The sequence below is a fragment of the Amblyomma americanum genome, chromosome 1 (assembly GCF_052857255.1).
Source record: "Amblyomma americanum isolate KBUSLIRL-KWMA chromosome 1, ASM5285725v1, whole genome shotgun sequence".
NCBI classification, from domain to species: domain Eukaryota; kingdom Metazoa; phylum Arthropoda; class Arachnida; order Ixodida; family Ixodidae; genus Amblyomma; species Amblyomma americanum.
The window spans coordinates 544,299,961-544,324,708 of record NC_135497.1 but is presented as its reverse complement, the minus strand read 5'-3'; the positions used below and the strand labels follow the sequence as shown (position 1 = coordinate 544,324,708).

Genomic DNA, 24,748 nt, shown 5'->3' with positions numbered 1-24,748 from the left:
TGTGGCCATAAATGTGTCATGATAGGTACTGTGTTACTCGATGAAGCGTTGAGAGATGACGCAACTTGTAGCACGAGAGCTCGACTTTAAAAATCTTTTTCTCGCTTTGAACAAAAACCACCTCAGTTAAAACTTCAGAAATTAAAGCCAATAACTTGTTCTACTAAACCTGCCATCATCTGTATTTTGACTTCGACCACCTCAAGGTGAAATAAAAAAAGTATTTACTTATGCTCCGAAACACTTTTCTCCAACTTCAGTATTTTATTTCACTTCGACACATTCAGTTTAATCAGCTATAACAACTTTTATTGGTAATAGAAATTTAGGTAGGCAAGAAGGCCATTCTGAGAGGAAGTTGATATTTTTTTAAATGTCAAAATGGTAAATTTCTAAATTTTATTTAAACTTAAAACTACTTATAGCATACAAAAATACAGGATCTGAATCATATCAAAAACCAGAATATGTGCACATGCCATTAGAATATTTGTGCAGTGTTTTCTAAATATTTTGATTTTTGATTATTATTGAGCAGTGCCTGGTTTTTTAGCCTTTCAGAAATGGTCAAACTCACATCACCTCACAATCTTTTTTGTCAAAATTTTAGCTTAGATAATGCACGCTAGGATCAGCTTGAATGAATTTTCTTCAACAAACTGGTGCTGGTAGAGCGCAATATGTGGGGCATTTGGAATGCAGTGACGGATTCATAAATCTCACTTCTACCCAGTCATGCTAATTAGAATCTAAATAATGTTCTTGGTACACTCTCTGGCTCTTTCTTGGTACATTAATGTTTGTATGGCAGCCTGAACCAATTTAGGACGGAGGTAATTGAATTTTGATATTTCCTAATACTTGATTCAAACTCGTCATCCAAATACTCGATTCAAGCTCCTGACATACACACCCAAAGACTGGTTGCCATCGTTCTCAAGTGAATAACAGTGTAGCAAAGCCTCTGCTATCCCTGCCAAAAACTAACTGTAGACACGCACAGTTGCTAACCCGGACGGCCATGGTAACACTAGTATTTTGTTGTTTGGTCATCGCTAGTTTACAAAAGCTTCACTTTTGTGAGAGTGGTCTCATTGTGTTTATAATTACATAGGCTTTATACAGGTAAACTTTAATTTATTGTAAGTGTCCCTATAAATCTTAAGTGAACACTTTCACAATCACAGAGGGATAAAAAGCTGCAGAATCCAATATTCATAAACTGTGAATGACAGAACACAAACAGTTTTTAGTCTATATGTGCACAATATTAGTTCACCCTGCTATGAGTTTATATCCTCCATCAGACCACGGTACTATGGGAGTACATTACAGTACTGGAAAAATTACAGGGAATAAGCAACTGGTACTGCTACTGCGAACTTTCCATCATCCGTTACAAGCTGGTAATGCAGGACCATGCTCTAATGATTATTCTGCTGACATAGCGACAACAGAAACAATAGTTTTTCAGTCACTCTGACCAAAGGGAAGCAGGAATGCTGGGTTGTGTAGTCCAATGAGCAGTTCAAAAAGGCATCTTCTACAATAAATCGGCAAGCAGAAGTCTTCACATACAAACATCAGAACATTGCTCATTTCAAAAGAGAAGTGTTGAATGTGTTAATGACATCTTATATGTTCTTAAATCTATAAGAAAGTTCTAAATGATGCACTCACTGAAGAAATCACAGCTTTCGCAGCTTTTCAAAGCGGAAAAAGGGCAGGGCCTGGACCAGTGTGGCAGTGACACTGCTTGTAGGGCAAGCAGCAAAACCATCTGCTGGCAACCTGCATTAAATATGAACAGGATGATGTAGGTCCTCCTCTGAAAAATGCATACCATCTTTTTATCACCATAGATATGTAACAATATAATGCAAACAGGCCTGATCATATAAATTTACTGCACAGAAGTACTGTCTACGAAGCCACAGCATTTTATTTCACCGGCAACACTGAAACAGTTAGAATGACATCATTATAGTGAACTAGAACATATTACAGTGGCTCGACCGGTAGGGCGCGTCTACCTTTCCGGCAGCCCGTTACGCTCTGGACTGCCACCAGAAGCGCTGCGGCTCTTTCATACTACATCGCGGCAGCTGACCCGACTATGCATCACAGAGCGCAGATAGGCAATAGTCTTTAATGAATGCTTTCGCCTGTTGGAATCACGCCGGGTCCTTGTGTCAAACAAACCAGCTCTTCAGGCACCGCGCACAATTGAGCCGCACATGTTGCAAGGAAAAAAACTGAAATGGAGAAGAAACGCCAGGGAGAATATTGCGCTACTGTGTTTGACAATATGGCGGCAACGTAGTGTGAAGCGTGTTTGAAGCTTCCAGCACCTCGTTGCCAATCGTAAACGGCTGTTTGCACTGAGACTGTTGAACATTGTTTAGTTGTCTGCATGTTTATTTAGTTGTTTTTTATTTTATTAGCTGAATTAATTATAGATTTTTATTTTTATGCCTACACCGCACCCACAAGTATGCTGCAATGTATTCTGCTAGACCTCGGTCACAAGGTTCGGATGGCAAATTATACTTTCGCCAAGCAATGGAAATTGCGCGTGGCACAGAGCGTGCCTCCAACCTCGATGTAATAAGGTGTGCTGCAGTTGTACATTCCCTTGGACGACGTTGCCGGAAGAAAATTAGCAACTCTTTTCATGAAGCATCTTTTAGATTCAATTTAAATAAAGCATTCTGCGCCGAACGTGCTTAGTTTGCTCTAATAAGTGGGATACGGCGCAAGACCTTAATCACGAAGTGGCCTCTACAAGGAAAGATTTTGGAAGCCCTTAGCGCTTCGTTATCAAGTCATTCAAATGTACAACAAATCTTTCTTTATTGTTCTGACGCAGTGTTTGTATGTGACATCCTGCAGCGCAACAAGATATAATAACTCCGTTGGAAATACGGTTCTTTCCATTCTAAAAGAATTGTAAAGCGTGCCCCAGGATAATTAAATTGTGTCATCCATGCATAAAATCTGGAAAACAAGGATGACAATGCGGAACGTCGACATTAATTGATGGTGAGCCCGACAGTATTTTAAAGACGTGAGATAATTTTGAGGATACGTCAGCTAAAATGGCCCCTCTATTTGGCACAATTTGAAGGACTCTTTTGAAGGTCGTACAAACAGCGGTAATGGGGCCTCGATTTCGCCAAGTGTCGTTAGAAAGACGAATGCACAGGACGGAGCGAGTATTGCGAGACGTGTCTGACCAGCACCTTTTTCCAGCGCAAAGGAGCTCGACCGCTGACAGCGTTGTGAGAAAAAGGCAACCGTCTTGCCTGTGTGGAATCCCGGATGTGGTACGCTGCGTCTTTAGAATGGTTAAACTTCTGTGGTGCAGCAACGATTACACTCTCTTTTTTGTTAGTGTGGGGACACTGGCGTGTCAACTCTTCTTCGCCTGCACAGAGTCTTTGTGCACCTTCTTCAGAATCCGTATTGCAGTTTATGAGCTGTCAGCTCTGTTAATCCGACTGAGAGCAGGTTGACAAAACACTCTTCATTATTTCATTGCACCGGTCGACCAGTACCACGCACCTTGTAACAGCCGCGACGACTCTGCGCACAACGTCCTTCTTCCAACGCGATGTAGTTGAGGGCTTTGGCTAACATCGAGTCGGAGGAAGTACGCTGTTCGCACAGTCGCAGCGGTTCCTTCGACGTGGTCGCTGCTGCTGCCAGCATCGCTTCGACACTGTCAACTGGCCCTCGTCGTCATCATGATCCAGCGAATTGGTCATGACAGCGAGTCGCTGTTTGCGGTCATTTCCAGTTTCCAGGCGCAATTCACGTTGCCTACAATCAAGGCAAGTCCACCACGTTCCGGACGGGAGCCTTGGAGTGCCGTGTCTTCAGGACATGCGTTCTCGTCCCCTACGTCGTGCTCTCTTTTGATCCGTCACGTGAACACGAGTGCCTGCCGGAAAAACGTCGCTCCACTTGCCTCGTGCTTTTTCACCCGCGGTCCCTTTAGTCGTGGTGACAGGCCTTGGGCCGGCCCACACGACTCTGCTCATCGAAATGACAAACCTTGCACATCTTCCGCCGGTTCAAAGTGCAGTACATTATCCGGCTCAGTACTTTATCTTTGTCGTGCGACTCACGTCTCTGTTGATCACTTTTATGGCATCATTATCATTATGGCATCATGGAGTAACTAGGGTTTAATCAGCAGGCGCAGCTGGGAAGCTTCTAGTGCATACGGTCCAGAGGCATAGGCGACGTCACAAAGCAAGGCCACGCATCCATTTCAATTGTGTTCAGGAGCCATGTTGTCGTATTCTAGTACTACGACAACCAGGGGTCCAGACAGCAGTTTGTTCAGAGCCGACAGAAAAGCTAGTGCTCATTTGTAGGCCACAACGAATGTCACGGTGGTATACTAGAAAATACTGTCTCCGCTCCCACTAGCTCAGAGCGTTGATAACGGCAGAAGGCTTTGTTCTAGCCGTACACGGCAAAGAACACTAAAGCGGGCACACAAAGCTTTGAAAAATAACTTCATGGTGTCGAGTTAAGGCATTTCCGGCTAGACGTTCCATTAACATCGATTTCTGTCTCCAGCAATTATCACTGTCCAACCGTCTATCGCTATAATTTATTGGGCGATTATGCCTATGTGAGCATTTTTACCGTGAATACCCGAAGAAACAGAGAAGTGCACGCATACTGCTTTTCAGAGAGCTGGCAAACTGCACCGTTTTTATCAATAGGTGCGGCACAATATTTGATTTGTTGGATCTATTGTATTGCGCGCGCGCATAAGAATCCACAAAAAGGAATGGCAGCCGTGAACACAACCACGTGGCCCACTCGGTCAGGGGCCACGTGAAACTGGACGGCTCAACATAAATATTTCAATACGAGCAAAAACCTGCAAAAGCGCATGCGTAAGGTGCTCTTACTGGCCTCCACACAAAAACCACTAATCGTGACAAATCTTTTATAATTAATAGAGAGGTAACTTGAGTGTATCTTATCTTCCTCCAAATTTGAGTTAGCATCCTCTGTCTCGGTTTTCTTTTTTCCGTTCTTGTTTTTTTTTAACATCCGGCATCCTGACCTATGAATAAAAGGCGATCGGCACAAGCATTGAGGAGCGCCGTTCTTTGAGCAAAGGGGAGGCAAGAGAAAACGAACCAGAAGGTATTATTCTGGCGTTCTTAAGGCCAACGACCAGAAGAAGAATAAAGTTCTAGTGAAAGAGGCAAATACAACAAAAATGCGTCACTGAAACAAAAACACCAACAAGAAAATTGTGGCCAACCAAACAAAAAACTGAAGCGAAGCAGTAAAGATCTTAAGCGGTTAGAGGCTGGCTTTGTTGGGTTGCGGCTAAGTACCAGAGGGTGCGGCGCTATTTTTTTAAATTTTTTGCTTTGTTTCCTTAGTTCTTTTCCTGTTTTCTAGGGTGACAGAACGCGGAAACTCGTTCTGATGTCCACAAGCTCTTCTGGCCAGGGGAGCTCGTCCTGGTCGGCCTGTCTCTCCCCTGGTGAGTTGCCGTATGACTGCTTCTTTTGTGGCGGAGTAAGCTGCATTCCGGATGTTTTTTTTTCCGTGTGGATGGGGACTCCACCATACTGAATAACCTTGAGGCTGTAGAGGCAGCTCTGAGATCCAGCAGCCCGCACTGCATGAGGATGACTGAGGTCCGGGAGTTCGGGCGCGCTGCATTTGTTTGCAGATCGCCGGACGAGGCATATGTGGCAGACATAAGAGTGTGCACTTCCTGCGCCAGTCACCCGACGAGCGCGCTTTCGTACCTCCTCATCTGGCGAGTTCAAAAGGGTGAGTCCGCGGTGTACAACCCCTACTGAGCGAGTGTGAGACACGAAAGAAACTATCTCCGTCGGGTGTGATCGCCATTCACCGGTCTAGACGAAAGGGGACGGGGCGAAGATACCAAACGGGTCAGGTATAACTCGGTGCTTCCACTAGAGATCAAAATGTCTAAATATTTCAAAATTTATTTGTTTTTTTTTATTTTTTATATATTATACTTACTTCACTCAGTAGGCCAACATTGAAGTTCCTGTTGTGCAAATGCTAATATTTGAGGAGAAAAAATTTATATGTGGAATAAGATGGAATCCATAAAGGTTTCATGATGGGAGTCGTTTCATGTCAGAAAGGAAACTTTCAATGGCGGAGAGGACATTATTGTTGCTTTGCCCAAGGGTAGAGGCACCAAGAGAGAGAACAGCCCCAGCAGAAAGACATTGACTGACCTGTCGTAACGGGCGTTCTAGCAGCAATCTCCATAAAGGGGAGTAGCGGCTGCTGTAGGCCCCGGCGGCTGTAGGAGCCGAGATGGGAACTGATCAATACGAAACATAAATGGCCACACCTTGACTTCCCATGGCCAAATCAGCCCGACCAATTTAGCTGGGTGATTCCACGCGAGAATATTCTGCCCAAACGTTTCCAATTTTTAAGACGCTTGATTATTTTTAACAATGTGCACAGATTATTAAGAAGACCAACAGGAAATTTTTGTTTGTGAAAATTCTAATATTTCAGGAGAAAAAATTTGAAACGACATCGTGGCAGAGGCAGGGCTTTCATGCACAACTCACTTTTGCAACTTTGCTATGACCTAAGAATATATGAAAGCCATGATGGTTGTATTTTCTATGCTAAAGGTAGAGGTGAGAATGAATAGGTCAGGCTTTTATGCGCCATTGTGAAGAAGCTGTCGCTTATTAGAAAAAGTTTCCAGGAGAACACGTATCAAAATGACGCTATATTGAAGATTTTTTCATCCGCAAATGTAAGGAATATCGTTTTGTAATTTCCACAATAAATATACACCGAGGTACTAAAGGAGTGCACACATTTTTATTGTTATATAGTTTTGGGAACTGCAAGAAGTGTTGCCCTAAATCTACAATGTTTTAATAATGTATTTTTAAATAATCCAAAGAAAAGATACCCTATCGTCCTTTTTTAACTCCTGAAACGAGTCCTTAGCAGGGGGCGAAAAAGGACACGAAAAAAACACGTTGCAGCATTCTGTTTCCAGCAATGTTATACAAGCTCAAACTTGTAGCTTCCTGAGCATTGGCAGGGGCGCCTAAATGAGGAGGCGGAAGCAGCAAACACGCCTTCGGTTCTCTAAAGTTTCTTCAAATACCAAGACTGAGATCTTTTCAATCAAGAAACAGCATACCTAATTGCATTTCGGGCACAAACACCGATCTGAGACGTAAACAGGGTTTGGTGGCGATGGTATACAGGAGTGCGGGTAAATACTGGGAGTGTGGCCCACAGGAATGCATGTAAACAAAAGATCTCTACATACTTTTTCTGCCGCACAGTAACCTGTGTGATTGTCCTGGCTTACGAAAGGCCGACTATATAGTAGAAAAGAAAGTGGAAGTCTACAACTTCAAAGCCACTGTTTTTTTTAAACATTACTATATGGGCTTTGCAGAGCCGTTTTACAAATCCACATTGTGTTTTGTAGGCTCCTCTCGTCTTTTATTTATGATCCACGACCTCATTAGCACATTTTAGAGTCTCTGTAGTAGCCAAAAGCTTAAAGACAATTGTAAATAAGATGAGCGAATGCCTATACGCTCTTGCATACCTTGAACCAATTAAGCATATATCGAGCATTCGACCAGCATTACCAATAAAAATAAATGAACTGGGACTGAAAAAGCAACAAAAATGTATCCTAAAACAAATGCCAATTAAGAAAGACGATTAGCCACGGTATGCCCGTAGTGGAATGACAGGGGACGCGCATGTCATCCTAGATCAACTGTGCAGTAAGAAAATTACATTCAAAACTTTTCTTTGCATGCATCTCTAAGGGCCGCACTCCCATAATTGTTAGCAGCACTCGGCGATAGAGGCACCACCAAATCCTGCTTACGTCTTATATAGATCCACAATATTAATTAGCTATGATCTGTCTTGGTGGAGGTCTCACTCTTGAGATTATCAAATAATTTAGAGCAGCGGAGGATGTGTTTGCTCCTTCCGCCCCCTCATTTATGTGCTCCTGCCGATGTTCATGAAGCTAAAGGTATTAGATTGTATAGCATTGTTGCAAGCAAAGCAATGCAATATTTAATTTCGAATTATTCTTCGCCTCCTTCTAGAGAGTCGTTTCAAAAGTTTTATGAAAAACTGGAATAATGTTTTTTCTTTTCATTTTTGAAAAACACTACTATACTCAAAAATTCAATATTCAGACCATTGCCTCTTGCACTTCCCTATTTTATATAGCAATAACAATGCGTGCCCTCTTTTAGTACCTCGGTGTTCATCTTTTGTGCAATTTGGAGGAGATATTCTGTATATTTGCGCAGAAATAAAATTCTAGAAATAGCCGTATTTTGAGACGTGTGCTTTTCAAAACTTTTTCCCACTAACAGCAGCTTCTTTGAAATGGTGCATAAAAGCTTGGCATAATCTTTCTGACCAGTACCTTTAGCATACAAAATACATCCATCATGGCTTCCATGTACCAATTCTTAGGTCACTGCAAATTTCGAAATTTGAGCTGTGTGTGAAAACTGTCTATGCCACGATGTCGTTTAGAGCTTTTTCTCCTGAAATATTAGAAATTTCAGAAACGATTATTCACTGTCGGCCTGCTGAATAATCTGTGCACAATGTATAAAATAATCAAGGATATTAAAAATTGGGATTCTTTGGCAGTTTAATCTCCTGTGGAATCACCCGCCTATGTTTGTGTAGCTGACTTGCCCACCTGAAGTCAGGGTGTGGCCATTGATATTTCGTCTTGATCAGTTCACATCAGGGCCCCTACAGCCGCCGCCGCCTACAGCGGCCGCCGCTACTCTTCTTTACGGAGGCGTCTGCTAGAACACCCGTTAAGACAGCTCTGTCAATGCCTGTCTGCTGGGGCTCTTCTCTCTCTTGGTGCTTCTACCCATGAGCATAGCAACAGGAATGTCCTCTCCGCCATTCAAATTTTCTTTTAGACACGAAATGGCTGCCATCATGAAATATTTCTGTATTTCATCTTCTGGCTGCTGAAGTTCACAATTTACCTGTAGGCAAAGCGTCTTAAACTCTGCACGTTTAGCTCAGTTCCCCTTTGCAGCCACCGATCGCACCGCGTTTGACATTTCAACTCAAGTCATGAAATCTGTATTCCTTTTTCTTTTTTGGAAGGTGTTACCAGCACCCGTAAGTCGCAGCTTGTGTCTTGGCCAATCATTGGCTTTGGGTATACGTGCCTTTCTCTCCTTGAGGACAACAACCACAACTGTAGCTGCACATGGCAGTTTCTCGGGGACGCTGGCGTTGAAAAAAACTGTGTTCTTCCGACCCTATCAGAGCGGCTGGAGGATGTGCCGAGGCTCCCTGGTCGGAAGCGGAGACCGTGAGGCGCGGCAGCCACCGATTGGAAGCACCGGCAGCGCGCACTGGGCGGTTTGCGCGAGGGGAGGCGGTGCAGCAGCGAGTCCGCCTGTGATCTACCAAGCAAGATTTCTTCATACCGCCGCCACAGCCAGCAGTGCCGACACCACTCTGAATGGCCAAGCGACAATCCTCAAAACTCCCTGCTCCAAGGCCGTTCAAGAGCGGCGCATGTGGTGCTGAATCGGAGTACTCCTGTCTTTTCCATCACCACCAATGTCGAGACGCGCTGTAGATATAAGCCGGTACCGACCCATCGTACGGACCAGCCCTTTATCATAGCGCGGAGACACAGCACGGTAGGAGCGACGTGAACGAATCCCAGGCAGGAAGATCGTTCTCCGCGGACTCTCGAAACCTACACTCGGAGCCTTCCGACCCTTCAGCGCCTCAACTTATGCCTCGTATCTTACACGTGTTCCGACAGACTGCAACAACGGATCTTCCACCTTTCGTGGTCGTGATTGGACCTCACCACACTGCGAACTGCCCCACCTGAATTCACGCTTGAAAAGGGGGAGCATAAACAGCATCGCAGCAAGCCTGCGCCGTGAACCTTTGTATCAGGGGTAGGAATGGCATGCCATTATTAATTAAAAGTTGTGGTCCAACACAAGGCCCTCGTCAGAAAATCCTGTTGTCGAGGGAGGACATGTTATCTGCTCTGGTTCCTAGGATGAGACCACACCCCAGGCCTAGTTATATATTCCCCTAGACACTCGGATATATGTTCCATTGGCGGAAAATTTCAGCAGCTTAAGGTTGGAACCAGGATCATTTTTCGCGTGAAGCGGATACCCTACGTCTACACCAATGCTCCATGTCTGCATCGTTCGCCACCTTTTTCGCAATGCTTCATGTTATCGAGCGTACCACAGTCTTGGAAGAACGCTAACATTACCTCAATCCTTAACAAAGGAGAGTCAACGACATGATAAATTACGGACCGGTAAGCTTGTTTTCATTTCCTGTAGAGTATTTCTACAGTAATCCCTCCTAGAGTCAAGGTATCCTTAGACTTAGGTTAACTGAATGACCTGGGTGACTAGCATACGGGCAAACTGACAACAGAAAGTAATCGCATCATCAATCACGTGATATAACAATGCGCAGAGTTTGACCAACACCTACATCAGAAGTTTTTTTCTCTTCTAAATAAGCCTAATCGGAACATGGAATTTAAGTGAAGTTCAGCAGCAATTGTAAGTTCGTCCACAGAACTTTTCTTTGAAAAGCGACGAAAATAAAATTGGTTTATATAACTACCATTTTAATCCATACTACATAACAGCATCAAATGCATTGCTGCAGATAAAAACTTCCGCGTATTACTTGGTGACTGCGTGGGTGGATTTGCTATTCCAAAAAAAAAACTCGCATATGGACTTCACAGAAAATGAGAAACTATTTGAAACATTCGAAACCTCAGCAGTCAAGCCGGCAATACGGATACAGGGTGTAGAAGAGGCGTATGTACAAGTAGCGACAGCACAGTCACCATTGTCCTCCTTAGAGAAAGTAGCTAAATGCTAACGAAGAAGGCAATCAGAAAAGAACTCACGATCTACCCAGTCCTGTTCACCGCGTGCTTATAGGATGTAATCACGGTGTTCACAAGCGGAACAGTTCGCGATAAATGTTAGTGTAGAGCACCTTACTAATCTGCGATTCGCTTATGAAATTGCGCAGGTAATAACTCAGGGAACAAATTACAAATCATGACCGAGGACCTAGATATTCAAAGCAAAGCAAGGGTTCACAAAATTAACGTGCAGAACACTGAGCAATGTTCAACAGTCTCGGAAGCAAATGGGAGTTTACAATAAGCAGCGAATGGTTGAAAGTAGACAGGGAATACATCTACTTACAGCAGATAGTGACCGCAGATTCGGACCACGAGAGTGAACTATGAGAACAACAAAGGGGTGGAGCGCATTTGGCAAATAGTCTCTGATCATGAATAATTGTTTACGCATATCCCTCAAGAGAAAACAAAATAACAGCTTTACCTTACCAGTACTCACCTATGGGGCAGAACCGTACAGAATAACAAAAAAGATTAAGCTTAAATTGAGGACAATGCGGAGAGCTGTGAAAAATAAAATAATAAGTGTAACGTTAAGAGACAGGAAAAGGGGACATTGGGCGACGGAACAAATGTGATCTAACACATCCTAGCGGAAACCACGAAGAATTTGGCTTCAGCAGAGGATGTGATGCGAAGCCAAGATAACCGGTGGTCTTTTCGGGTGACGTAGTGGATTCCGAGAGGACAGCGTAGCAGGGGTCGGCACAAAATCAGGTGGGCCGATCACATGACAGCGATAATTGGACAGATAGGGAAGAGTGCTTTGTACTGTTGTGGGCGTGGTTAGGCCGATCATGCTGCTGCTTAATTACTTCCCTCTTAGCCTGAACTCTTGCTGCATTGTGACACCCTATTCATAGAAAGTCAATCACAGATATGCCTGAGGGGACGTCGATCACTTGCATATATTTGTGAAATCATCCACCCGCGTACAGTTTTTGTCCGTAATGGTGGTGCGCACTATGAAGCGCGAGCTCACATTAAGTTCAAGCCTCCATTGCAGAATAGCGGCTGTATAATCTGTCAGTGAAGTAAATCTCCACCCCTCATTTAATGCGCTGGTCGAATATATGGCCTTTCTCAATGCATTCAGTTGTCCCTGCTGCAAAAGCACAGCTTCTGTAACTGCATTCAAAATGCGCACACTGTAAGCATAGAACTGAGTGCTACCCAGTTTGGGTGACAAAGCCACCACGCAAGGGTTAACCGGCTTGTGAGCAGCGTGCACGATTTCTTCGGTCTTCCGCATCCTGCAGGTTGTGCGTATAGCGTAACCTATGGAACGCGCTTTGTTCCCGTTGCCAGTTACGGCCGCCGATTGCCACAGCTTGGAATCAGCAGCTCCCGTCTCGAGTGGACACTCTTTTGCTGCGTGTACATGCCACTCGAGGTGTTTTCTTGGAGGAGCCCTGAGGACCACTGCACCAAATTTCATTCTTAGCAAGATGCAATAATATCGTTTTCTGCGTCTCTGTTTATGCTCGTTAGGCAGCGGAAGGCGCTTTCGCCTCGGAGAAATCTGGATTTGAAAATGGTGTATTTTTTTGCCAATCAACTTAAAACTCGCGGCGTTCATGGTCATGTTAGCAATGCCATGGACTTCGTGATCCTTTGTTTAAGTGAATATAGATTTGTGCGGTCCAGAGTCAGAGACCAGCTCAAAACATGCGTTCATTTCACTGCAGTTTGCTTGTGAAGATTGGCGCTGGTGGTGACACCTGTGTTTCACTTCTGGCCATTCCCAGCTCATAAAACAATGATGTGCAGCGAGAGTACCCTTTTGCATCTCAGTACGGTAATCAAGTGACGGAGGCCAACTCGAATTTGTCCTCAGTCAAACAAAAACCCATGGTGACCTAGCTGCACTTAAGTAACGACGCTGAACACCACCATGACGGTGGCAAAGAGCACGCAAGAGTCGCGCGTAACGTGCACGACACCGGCGCTCTACCAGAGGGCGCGTGTGCTGGTAGCCACCGGGCCTTATCCGCGCCCCGTTCGACTCCGGGGCATTGAATCGACCCGCGCGAGCTTCGCCAATCGTGGGCTGAGTGTGCGCTACGTCACCAGACCACTGAGGCAAACTTACGTGATCAGACAGGCGTTTGTCTGCGCCGGGCCACACGCGTTCTGAACGCAACACGACGCATGTGGCGTCGAAGAGTTCGAGGCCGAGACCTGCACCACGTTGAAGACATGCTTTCGTATACGGTCGACCGCTCTCCGGCGCCGGCGGAACTGTTGACTCAGGTGCGGAAAAATAAGAAGGTTCTATCAATTCACAACATGTGAAAATAAAATTGTTGTGAGCAAATTTTGGGGAATGTCAAAAGGCTTGTCTCGCTCATCATGGACGAGACAATATTAGATACTAAATGACTAGACGAGTACATTGATAACAAACCTTCCACACCGAATTCATTTTAGTCACTTTAATACGCTGGTCGTCTTGGTGGATCCTCGCGTATAAACTCGTTCTTTGTACCGTGAACTGGTGGTAGCAGCAGTAAAAATTAAAATAGAGCTCTTAGCACTTTGCGCAAGCTAAACCAAAAAATCAAACGAAACTTACTGCGGCGTTATTTCTATCAATCATTATCTAGGTCAGTCTCGCAAGCATGATTTCTAATAGGTGAGGTAAACTGCCCATTGACAAAGACAACCCAAGATTATGCTTCGTAGTATTGTCTCGTCCTTGTCATTAGCGCAGTTTCTCTCTCTTAGCATCGTGCACCAAATGGACTGCCCAAACGACATCTCAATGTAAGCGCACGCGTGACGGTATCGTTCGTGCCAGCGTTTATAGACAGCATCATTCATTGTTGCTGAGAACACAGGAACGCAAGTTGGAATTGGATCCCAGCTCCGTGATGCTTCACACGAGAGTGATGCCCCCACAATTAGGTATACACGAAAAAAGCGCGGGAAAGGGGACAGATCGCCGCGATGCCTGTGCCAAGTTACTAGTTCGCAAGTATGCAACATATTGCACATTCACGTTCACTCTAACAAGACGACCGTGGGCTCAACAAAAGTTTTTTTTATGCGCAGACAGGCGGTAAGGTTTTCCGAATACCATTGCGTGATTTGCGTATGTGCGCGCCTCTAAAGAATAGCCGCATTAGGTTTTTCAACAAGCAAGGCAATGTTGGTGCACAATAACGGATTTAATTCGGATCCCTGCACTGTACATACTCTGATGGAGGGAGACCGCACCCTAAACAGCGCAACGCGATAAAACGGCATCACGACGCAACAGCTTTCAATAAAGGGTGTGACTGCGTCTGCAAATTGCCGCTCTCTTTCAACGTTGCCAACCTTTATGGACGGTCTGTGTTAAGTTTCCCTAAGCGTGTTTTGTCGTTATGCTGTTCGAACCTTACGTATTTAACGTCTGTTTTCCAAAAGAAAATTTTTCCAGTTTCTAGTGGCTCCTGTTCTGTGTTGCGTCTTTTCATCCTATCATGTTGTTCTGTTCCGGCCCCTGGGATGTACGCTCCAACTCGTACAATTCGGCTTTTGCACTCCAAAGACTATTTAGGCTAATGGGAGTGAAGTGGGAATAAACTGACCTCTAGCGCACTCCTTTTTATGGGCAGCGCATTCCGCCGAATCCCCGGGTATAGATTGCCGTGACTACAAATACGGGAATTTTACGTTTCCAACGGAAACAAATACCCTCTACAAATATGCCAATTTCAAGCAGGACTGAAAATTTAGCAGAGGTTTCAGTCTCGTATATCTGGTAACCTCAGCACCTCCTGTGCCGCGTTTAAAAGCGCCCTCTCATTGCTAACTGCGCTAAGTTACTAGGGTTTAGGCTTTGAATACGCCTCCGTAGCCAAGAGTAAGCATTCCGTATATCTAGTGATCGAATTCTACTCCGGTACTTTGGCAGCATATCCAGCCTCTAAAAGGGTGTGCGCAAGTGGAGAGCTCACTCTCTCTGTACTCTCATATACGCAATTCGTCGTATGCGACTATACTACACATGGCTCTAAACAGATATAGACCAGTGGAATACATAATGACCTAAACGTCAACGTCCGCTGATGTAACCATGCTTTCTTGTGTGAGTGGCCATGTTTACGCTATTTTTTCGCCCGCTTGTAAATTTCTTCGTACAGAACTTTAGGCAACGGGACGCACTATAGTGGTAGCCTACTTGATAGATTTTCACCTGCCTAGGTTCTTTAAAGTTCACTGAAATCTAGTCACACATCTCTTTTACAAGCTTTCTTTCACCGAAATGCGGGAATCGCAACCACTGTCGAATTACCAAACAGTGATCGATAGCCGAAAAGTGCAACCACCTGCGAACAATGCAACTGGTTGCAGCGGTTAGACCCACACCGCAACTCGTGTCGTGTCCTACTTTGCATTCGTGAACAAAAAAAAGGACTAAACCCTCTGTCTTTCGCCGGTACTGAGTTTAGGGCAAATGCTCCTTTTCTGGAACGTTGGCGTTTAGAACTAGAAAAAGTTCGGTGGAGGCACTTAGATATCTCTCAACAGCAAGAATGCGAATGCCTTTTGCAACTCATTGCTCTGATTTGAATCTGAGTGGCGACGTCACGTTGTGTATCAGCATTTGTTGTTTGGCGGCGGATCACACCACTCGCCACAGGGGGCAGTTTGCTCACTGTCCAGCTGGCAGATTGTGATAAGTCCCTAGGTCACGTGACAAGTTCACGTGACCTAGGTTGTAACGGACGGAGAAGCTCACGCGACCTAAAACATATCGGACGGACACGGTCACGTGACCTAAAATCTAACGGACGGACAATGCCACGTGACATAAAATGTGACGAACAAGCAAGGTCACGTGACCTAAAACGTATCGGACGGACAAGGTCACGCGACCTAAAATGTAACGAACAAGCAAGGTTACGTGACTAAAATGTAACGAACAAGCAAGGTCACGTGACCTAAAATTTAACGAACAAGCAAGGTCACGTGACCTAAAACGTAACGGACTGGCAAGGCCACGTGACCTAAAATATAAGCAACAAACAAGGTCACGTGACCTAAAACGTACCGGACGGACAAGGTCACGTCACCAAAACGTAACGGACGGGCAAGGCCACGTGACCTAAAATGTAAGGAACAAGAAAGGTCACGTGACCTAAAACGTATCGGACGGACAAGGCCACGTGACCTAAAATGTAAGGAACAAGCAAGGTCACGTGACCTATAACGTATCGGGCGGACAAGGTCAAGTGACCTAAAACGTAACGGACGGGCAAGGCCACCTGACCTAAAATGTTAGGAACAAGCAAGATCACGTGACCTAAAACGTATCGGACGGACAAGGTCACGTGACCTAAAATGTAACGAACAAGCAAGGTCACGTGACCTAAAACGTATCGGGCGGACAAGGTCACGTGACCTAAAATGTAACGGACGAGCAAGTCCACGTGACCTAAAATGTAACAAACAAGCAAGGTCACGTGACCTAAAATGTAAGGGACGGGCAAGGTCACGTGACCTAAAATGTAACGAACAAGCAAGGTCACGTGACCTAAAACGTATCGGACGGACAAGGTCACGTGACCTAAAAGGTAACGGACGGGCAAGGCTACGTGAGCTAAAATCGGACGGACGCGAGTATGAGCCATTAAAGGCTATCGCCTAAGAAAACAGAGTGGCGGTACTGCTATCTGCTATTGCGATTTGCGTACATTATCGGGTAGAGCGCCCGTGGGCAGCGTCCCAAGCGCCTGCTGCGTACGCTGGACTGGCCGCATGCATTCGGGTTCTCACCTCCGGGCTACGTGAGGTGTTTTATGGTTACCACGGCCTCTGAACCGCTCATTGCGATAGAGCTCGCACGATGAAAGAAAACCTTATTCAAACATAGTGTCTTTCTCTATAATTGGCTTGATATAAATTGCGAAGACACTGCAGGCAGCTCAAAGTTTGTCTTCGATAGGAAGAAAAAAATTCTCTCTCAACGGACCAGAAAAAAACATTTAAGACGACATTAGCATTCTACATATCCGAAACGACATTGTTAAAAAAATTTAACTTGAAAAAAAAAACATGCTTATTCAAAGCAGATGTGTCCACTTAATTTGGTTACCCTTGTAATGAAAGCAAATGTCAATTGCCAATAGAAACTTTGTATTTGAAGCATGGCCTCATAGTGCGGCGCAAAAAGCGCTAAATACCAATCAACCCTATCGAGTCATACCCTTCAGGTAGAGCATAAGTGTACCCTAGAAACTTTTCTCAGTGTTGCCTCGTAATACAGTGTACAGAAGTGCCGATGTAACTGCGTTCAGTATCTCACGTTCGTTCTGCAGGAGGCCTCCCGGCTCGAGGACAGATATACCAGTTTTAGGAAATAGAACCGAACCTTCGTACCTCTTCACACCTGCGTCTGGAGGCGCCAGTTCGTACGCGAGAGACGCTGACGCCACGACGGGCAAGCGCTGGTTTTTGTTTCTGGCTTTGAAAGTGTGCAAAGCAAGAAGGAAACGTCGACGGAGACGCAATGGCCGGCAGGACCTGGAAGTTCCCGCGTGCGACGCGGAACAAGACTTTGAAATACGCGGAGACTCCAAGGAGCGCGGTCGGACAGATGAATAAAGGAAATCTAAGAATGCGCGAATATTCGGAAATGTAGGGAATCGAACATCACACTACGCTATTATTTGAAGGAATCTACTATGGTATAATCATTATTATTCAAAATGAATGAAGTATGTTGTGAACGTTTCGAATACTTTCCGAACAACTGGCACGAAGTTCGAATAAGCCCTGCCCTCTTAAGTGGAAAGCCTTTAATGGTCATGCCGTCTCCGTCCGTCCGTCGTGACACTCTTCAACTCCATAACAAAAAAAACACCTGTGTGCACGATGAGTTACGAACAACTGTCCTTCCGTTCCACAGCTGAGCGTGCTAACGACTACGCTACTTCCTGACAACGCATAGGTATTTCTTGTCTAGGACGCTGGAGAGTGTTTGCAGAGAGGCGTCTAATCAGATGGATGCCTCACAAATGCCCTCCAGTGTCTCCAGCATTTCAGATTCACAAAACATTGTGTCCCTAATTAACATAGTAACCACACATCAGTGACACTAGCAACAACACCGCGCTAAAGGCTTTCGCCCCACAGCACTTTAGCTCAACAAAGTGCCCCTGAATTTTTATCTTCGACAACTTTTCGAAATGCGGGACTGACACCGACGCCGCGTACCATTCAGCCGAGATTAGTATACCTGGGATGGTACACCTCACAAATTTGGCAGTGGCTTAGCTCGGCTATGCCATGATGTACGTATCGAAAGCTAAGGCATAGCATGATTAGCCTTGGTTAATCTTGATTGCAAGTTCAGGTGAGTCTGGTTGACTAGCTATGATGTTGTCGCTATAAAGACGACACAACTGTCGTTGCGGCGCACGCGAGCTCTCCTTTTGAATCATCGGACATGTTATCAGGCATGCGACGCAGCTGGCGAAGCGAGCGGAGGCACACCCAACGTCGAGGAACGCGGTGTGACGTCATACCAAAGGGCGGCGGCGGTAAGCCGCGCAGCGTGACATCATGCCAGTTGGCGCGGCGAGCGCGCAAAGCACAGTAAGCGTCTCACATATCTCGGTGTGCACCCGAACAGCGCCGTAAAGGAAGGGATAAAAGAGGGAGGTAAAGAAATAGAAAACTGAAAATTGAAAGTTGCATTTTGAGGAAAGGCGCGGCGCAGCGCAGTGGCGGCACGCCTGTGGCTTGTTGCTACGAGTGGCGCATGCGCGGTTGTGACCAGGAAGCGGTACAGAGAAATGCGCCGTATGTCTTCACTGCTCCTCGCGCATGCGCAGCACGGCTCTCGAGGAATCACGCGAAACTGCTCAACGTGTGGCCAGTAAAGCTTTCGCTTTAAAACCCCAAATGCTCACACATACCCTCCAACAGCGGACGACGTGGCAGGGGTGAGGCAATATCAGCAAACCCTTCTTTGATGCACGATCTCACCCGCCGCGGTGGCTCAGTGGTTAGGGCGCTCGACTACTGATCCGGAGTTCTCGGGTTCGAACCCGACCGCGGCGGCTGCGTTTTTATGGAGGAAAAAGGCTAAGGCGCTCGTGTGCTGTGCGATGTCACTCCACGTAAAGATCTCCAGGTGGTCGAAATTATTCCGGAGCCCTCCACTACGGCACCTCCTTCTTCCTTTCTTTCACTCCCTTCCTTATTCCTTCTCTTACGGCGCGGTTCAGGTGTCCAACGATATATGAGACCGATACTGCGCCATTTTCCTTTCTCCAAAAACCAATTACTTGAACGTTACTTGAACTAGTGTTAATCCAAATCTTGTACCCAACACTTATGTAATATCCATGAAATCGGGGGCCTTTAAGGAAAATAAACTGAACGGAACCGCACAGCAGGATCTTCTCTGGCGCTTTAGTGTTTCGCACGATTGCTCGTTTTGAAAAAATTGTCTGTGCAAGTGGCGAATATTAGCCCAAAACCTTCGATTAGACTCAGTTCAATCACTAGTCGATTCGTATTGTATTCTGTTTTTAATCAAACTATTCGAATTCAATTCGCATTAGAGAAAGCACCGTTTAGCCACCCCAAAAAGTCAGTTAAGAAATCATGTGACCACCTAGAGCTCAAGTTCGTCTCTTCAGGGATGAGCATCCACTTTTTAATTCCTGGAGAGCCGTGCTGCGCATGCGCGAGGAGCAGTGATGACACACAGCGCACTTCTCTCTCTCGCTCCCTAGTCACCACCACGCATGCCCCACTAGTAGCAACAAGCCACAGTTGTGCCGCCAATGCGCTGCGCCGCGCCTTTCCTCAAAATGCAACTTTCAATTTTCAGTTTTCTCTTTCTTTACCTCCCTCTTTTATCTCTTCCTTTACGGCGCTGTTCGGGTGCACACCGAGATATGTGAGACGCTTACTGTGCTTTGCGCGCTCGCCGCGCCAACTGGCATGATGCCACACTGCGCGGGTTAGCGGCGCCGCCCTTTGGTATGACGTCACACCGCGTTCCTCGACGTTGCGTGTGCCTCCGCTCGCTTCGCCAGCTGCGTCGCATGCCTGATAACATGTCCGATGATTGAAGAGGAGAGCTCGCGTGCGCCGCAACGACATTTGTGTCGTCTTTATAGCGACAACATCATAGCTAGTCAACCAGACTCACCTGAACTTGCCATCAAGATTAACCATGGCTAATCATGCTATGCCTTAGCTTTCGATACGTACATCATGGCATAGCCGAGCTAAGCCACTGCCAATTTTGTGAGGTGTACCATCCCAGGTATACTGATCGCGGATGAATGGTACGCGGCGTCGGTGTCAGTTCCGCATTTCGAAAAACTCCACTTTGGAAAAAGCACTATTTGCACACCGCTAACAAAGTCAGTTAAGAAATCATGCTACCACCTACGGCTGAAGTTCGACTCTTCACGGATGAGCATCGACAGGCTTTTTTGTTTTGTAGGACTATCGAGAAATGTTCTCAAAATTAACTTGACGAAATACTTAACAAGGTTTGCTAACTTGTCCACGCACTAGTTCAGGTTTCGAGCTAGTTTTTCTCCTAGTTTAGCTTCAATACCTTCACCGACAAGAATAAAACTGCCATTGACCAAGGTTATTATGCTCGTAGTGTATTCATTGACCACACGAAAGCGTTTGACTAAACTAATTATGAATTTTTATTTGCTAGGTGTGATGCTATCCGCAACAAGTTGCGTGTATCTCGGGTGAACTTTCCAACTAGAGGCGAACTAGGAAAGCAGTTCCACAAAGATCAAAACTTGCCCCCTTTTAATTTCAATTGTTATTAATGGCATGATTGCATTATAAAGTTCGCTTTGAGCGCCTTATGCTGGTCTAAAACTATACTATGCCCTTTTAGAATAATTATTTATGGTAAAGTGGAGCGGTCATCTTCACTGCACCTTATTCGGGGCCTCCGCTATAGCTCGCAGATTAACAGAGCTAAAGCAAATGCTATGGTATTGTGTTCGTATCATAATGATTTTTCGTTTGCTCTGGTGATTACTTTTGAACAGCGTTACATTCCTGCAAACTAATAAGTGTACACTTCTTCGTGTCATTGTTCACATTATTTTAAACTTTGCGAACATACTAATACAACGTTTAAATGGTCGTACGGAATAAGAACACTTCTTCGGACGTGAACTTTTTTGAACAGTGTATGGCAATTTTGCCTTATGCATTCATTCACACCAACTTATCAAATTGTATCACGTTATGGGGAAACACCTACCACACAGATTTATCACTGTTTTTAAACACAACCAAAATCAAGCCAGTCACATTACAGCCATCCGCATACATTGCAGTGATGCCTCTGTGATCATTGTATTTTACCAATTATTTCTTTAGTTTGATGCCCTCACATTACGATTATTTACTAACATGGCAATAAGCCAATTCCAGTGGTCTTATTTAACAATGATGGTCTGATTAATTGGAACCTGTCAAGGTTATCCAATTACATGTTTCTACTACCACCAAACCGCACAAGTTAGTGCACAAATACGATTGTTTTTACGGATCTCACTCTGTGGAACAGCTCATGAGAAATTGTAAACACTGTTCGTCGTGGCACATATTCAAGGAGAGACTAACAACTGCATTACTTGAGGCGTATAGGTGCCCACTGAGATGATTTACGAATAATACACCTACTGCGGTCCATTTTTTGGCCTGAAATTGCACGGACCATTCGAGTAACACTTTTTGTATTTCTTTAGTGGTTCCTTTATTTTTATCCTTATGTGTAACAGTTTGCTTTATATAGCTGAAAAATTCAGAATATTTTATATTGTGTAATTTTTGTATGGCACTAATAAGTGTTTGTACTCATAGCAGCTAGTTTTCTATGAATTTTATTTGCAACATTAACTACTTATGCATGACAACTGATGGTGTTGTTTTTATTTTACTGTTTTTACAAATTCACTAAAAGAAGGGGCCGATGCAGCTTTGAAGTATGACACCTCTCCCTGTATTTGCACTTATGCAACGTTCTGATGCTGAAATGAACTTTTTGTATCTTATTGCAGCCTCCACTAAATGGGGTGAAGTGCTTGGTATTCCATGTTTTCTGAGGTTCTCAATAGATTCAGTTGCTTAGTGTTATTCAGGCTGCCAAACACCGAATTGCTCTTCTGCATGCCACTTCAGCTTACTGAGAACGCTGCTTTGCGAAACGTTGCCGCAGATTTGTTCGGGACGCCGACCAGCAATGACCATCCACCTGGCTCTCCTTGAAAGGAAAAAGAAAAAAGACTGAAGCGCTTGCTGTTACTAGAGAAGCGCTCCGACACGCAAGGCTCTGCAGATATCTCTGTTGTTTCTACATTCAAGTATTCGGGTACACAATTTTGGATGGGGAAAATGCGAATTGCAAAGCACTTTCCACCTGCTATCATGCGTCCAGGATGGTGCTTTTCTTATCATTCCTTGCGTTCGTGCTGCGTGAGAAGATCCATAACATTGGCTCCAACAAGAGTTTCACCAAGGCCCTTTTACTCACAATTCGCGTGTTCGCAGTAATCAAGGCTCTCGTCAACATCTACTGTGTAACGCTTCGCTCGTCAAGACTCCTCCAATTCTTCCAGAAACACGACGGGTCTCTGTCATCCCAGTCGCCACATTTTCTTCAGAAGCAGTTTCTTTTTGGCATTCCTGAGAGTCGCTATATTGGCCTCGACAACGGCCAGCTTTGTATTTCTCTTGGCAGCACTGTTCGAAACGCCCTTGACACCCGTTCGAGAAGAGTGGGACGAAGCGGTTGTAATCTTGAGTCTATTGGCATATGCCGTGTTCGTCTTTTACGAGTGTTATGTACCTCGCCCTGAGCTGCACCTCAGCAGTTCTGGCGTGGTATGTCCAATCCCAACTGCGGGATTTGCAGGTCTGTTAGTTTCACTAAAGACTGGCGCACTGTGACGCGGAGATAGCCCCGTCGCTGGAAGCGACACGCAGCAACCATGTCAAGATCACGAAAATTAAGGTATTATTCCTCAACGACCCCTGGAACCCAGCAATCTTCCAGTCCTCCGCGTGCCTGTGTGGAAGCAGTGCACCAGCCTTTAGTGTCCCTTCGTCGAAGCCACTGGCCGCTTGGACCCATGGCTGGCGCGGTTCTACAGCTGTTGCTGTTTCCTCCGTTTCCTCGGGCTAGCGGTGAAGAGCCAGGATTTGAGCACCGAAGTAGGAGGGACGTACATTACAGAGAACTGATTTTAGGAGTGGTTACCTCACTTTAAATGCTGAGTGTGCTACACGGCAACTGACTACATCCGATTCCAGGTATGCCGTAACCGCATATTTCAAATTATTGACTATATCAGACACAGAGATTACCATCTTGAAACTCTTGTGAAAGCTATAGAAAAGTGGCGCACTATAAGCAAAAATTTTCGCCGGTCGCTCAGTATATCGAAATGCGCTCCGCGCCTTAGCGACGCCCTTCCATGAGGTTTCATGCACAGACAGGACGGTTGCGCGGTCTTAGGGCCCTGTTGGCAGCGTTAGTGCTCTGAAACCGTGCGACGAGGTGAATGTGAGGTGTGCTTGATGGTAGGTTTCGATCTCTTATACCCATTTTCCACGACATATCGCTGCTCTGCGGTGAAGCCTACTTCAGTAAACCTATCGGTGGCCCTCGCCTGGAGTGCTTTGTTCGCTTCGCTGCCGAAGGCGTTGTTTAAGGTGGTGGTGATGAATCTCAACGGCGTAAGAGCAGCTTTGGCTGAAGGGAGCCATGGTATGACGTATTTATCTGTTGCACAAGCTTAGGTCGAAGAAAAATTTACTAAACCATTTCACCCGTGAGAGACTGAGCGCCACGCTGGTAAAAAAACTTGTACCCATATACCACCTGTGGGTACCCGAGGGCACTGGGGATCGAACCCTGCACTTCCCGCATGCAAAGCGGATGCACAAAGCTGCAGCGTTTTGTGGTTGTTAACTGTCCCATAATTTGACGACGGGTTATTTTATTCATATTATACTGGTTACAGGATTAGACATCCTACGACAGGCAGTGGCTAGTTCTAAGGAACCGTCAGCTGCGCCTTCCATGCTTAGCAGATTAGACATACCAGCGCGTACCGAGCGGTGCGATGCCAGCTCACTGGCGTCCGGCGGGCCGCTGCAAGATTCTCATCTCAAGTGCGGGTGGAATGCATTCTTGCTTCTAGATTGCAAGTTACATTTTCGGTTGTAATTTTTATATATCGACCCATTTCCTGATATGCTTCGTGTACGCAATATCCTGTTTCGACTGTATTACATTTTTTTTCGTCTTGATCCGGCTGATGTGAATTTAGTACACTATTTCTACCACAATGCAGTTCAGATGGAGAAGTCATCTTAGTCTTCGTTCTTAAAGTCACCAGCAAGTCGACATGAACCGTTCTGACGCTGTGCACGCAGATTTGCTTCTTCTATAATGTTATTTTCTGCAGCGTTATCCGCAACAGTTGTAAGATAATGCACTTAGATCAGTTTCGCTGCCACGATGCACTACAGTGTAAAGACTTTTTCCGGCCCAAAAGGTCAAGGACAATGCGAAAACTGCGAGCGTCGTTTGAGCAACGGATAGATACTTCTAACATGTCTTTCTTGGAGATAAGTTACTAATACCACCGCGAAAACACCGGTAGAACTTCACTTCAACCATTACTTCATGGAACAGAATGGTCTGGAGTTGGCTCTTAAATACTGAATAGTCCT

At 45.3% G+C, this 24,748-nt stretch overlaps 1 protein-coding gene across 1 annotated transcript in view; it reads right to left on the bottom strand.

The window, feature by feature from the left end:
* The window catches only part of LOC144129404 (uncharacterized), a 198,349-nt gene that overhangs the window by 1,757 nt on the left and 171,844 nt on the right, over window positions 1-24,748 (bottom strand). The window contains exon 2 of the mRNA XM_077663537.1: window positions 1,681-1,791. Coding sequence (XP_077519663.1) covers window positions 1,681-1,791 — 111 coding nt within the window. The remainder of the gene's footprint in view (window positions 1-1,680; window positions 1,792-24,748) is intronic.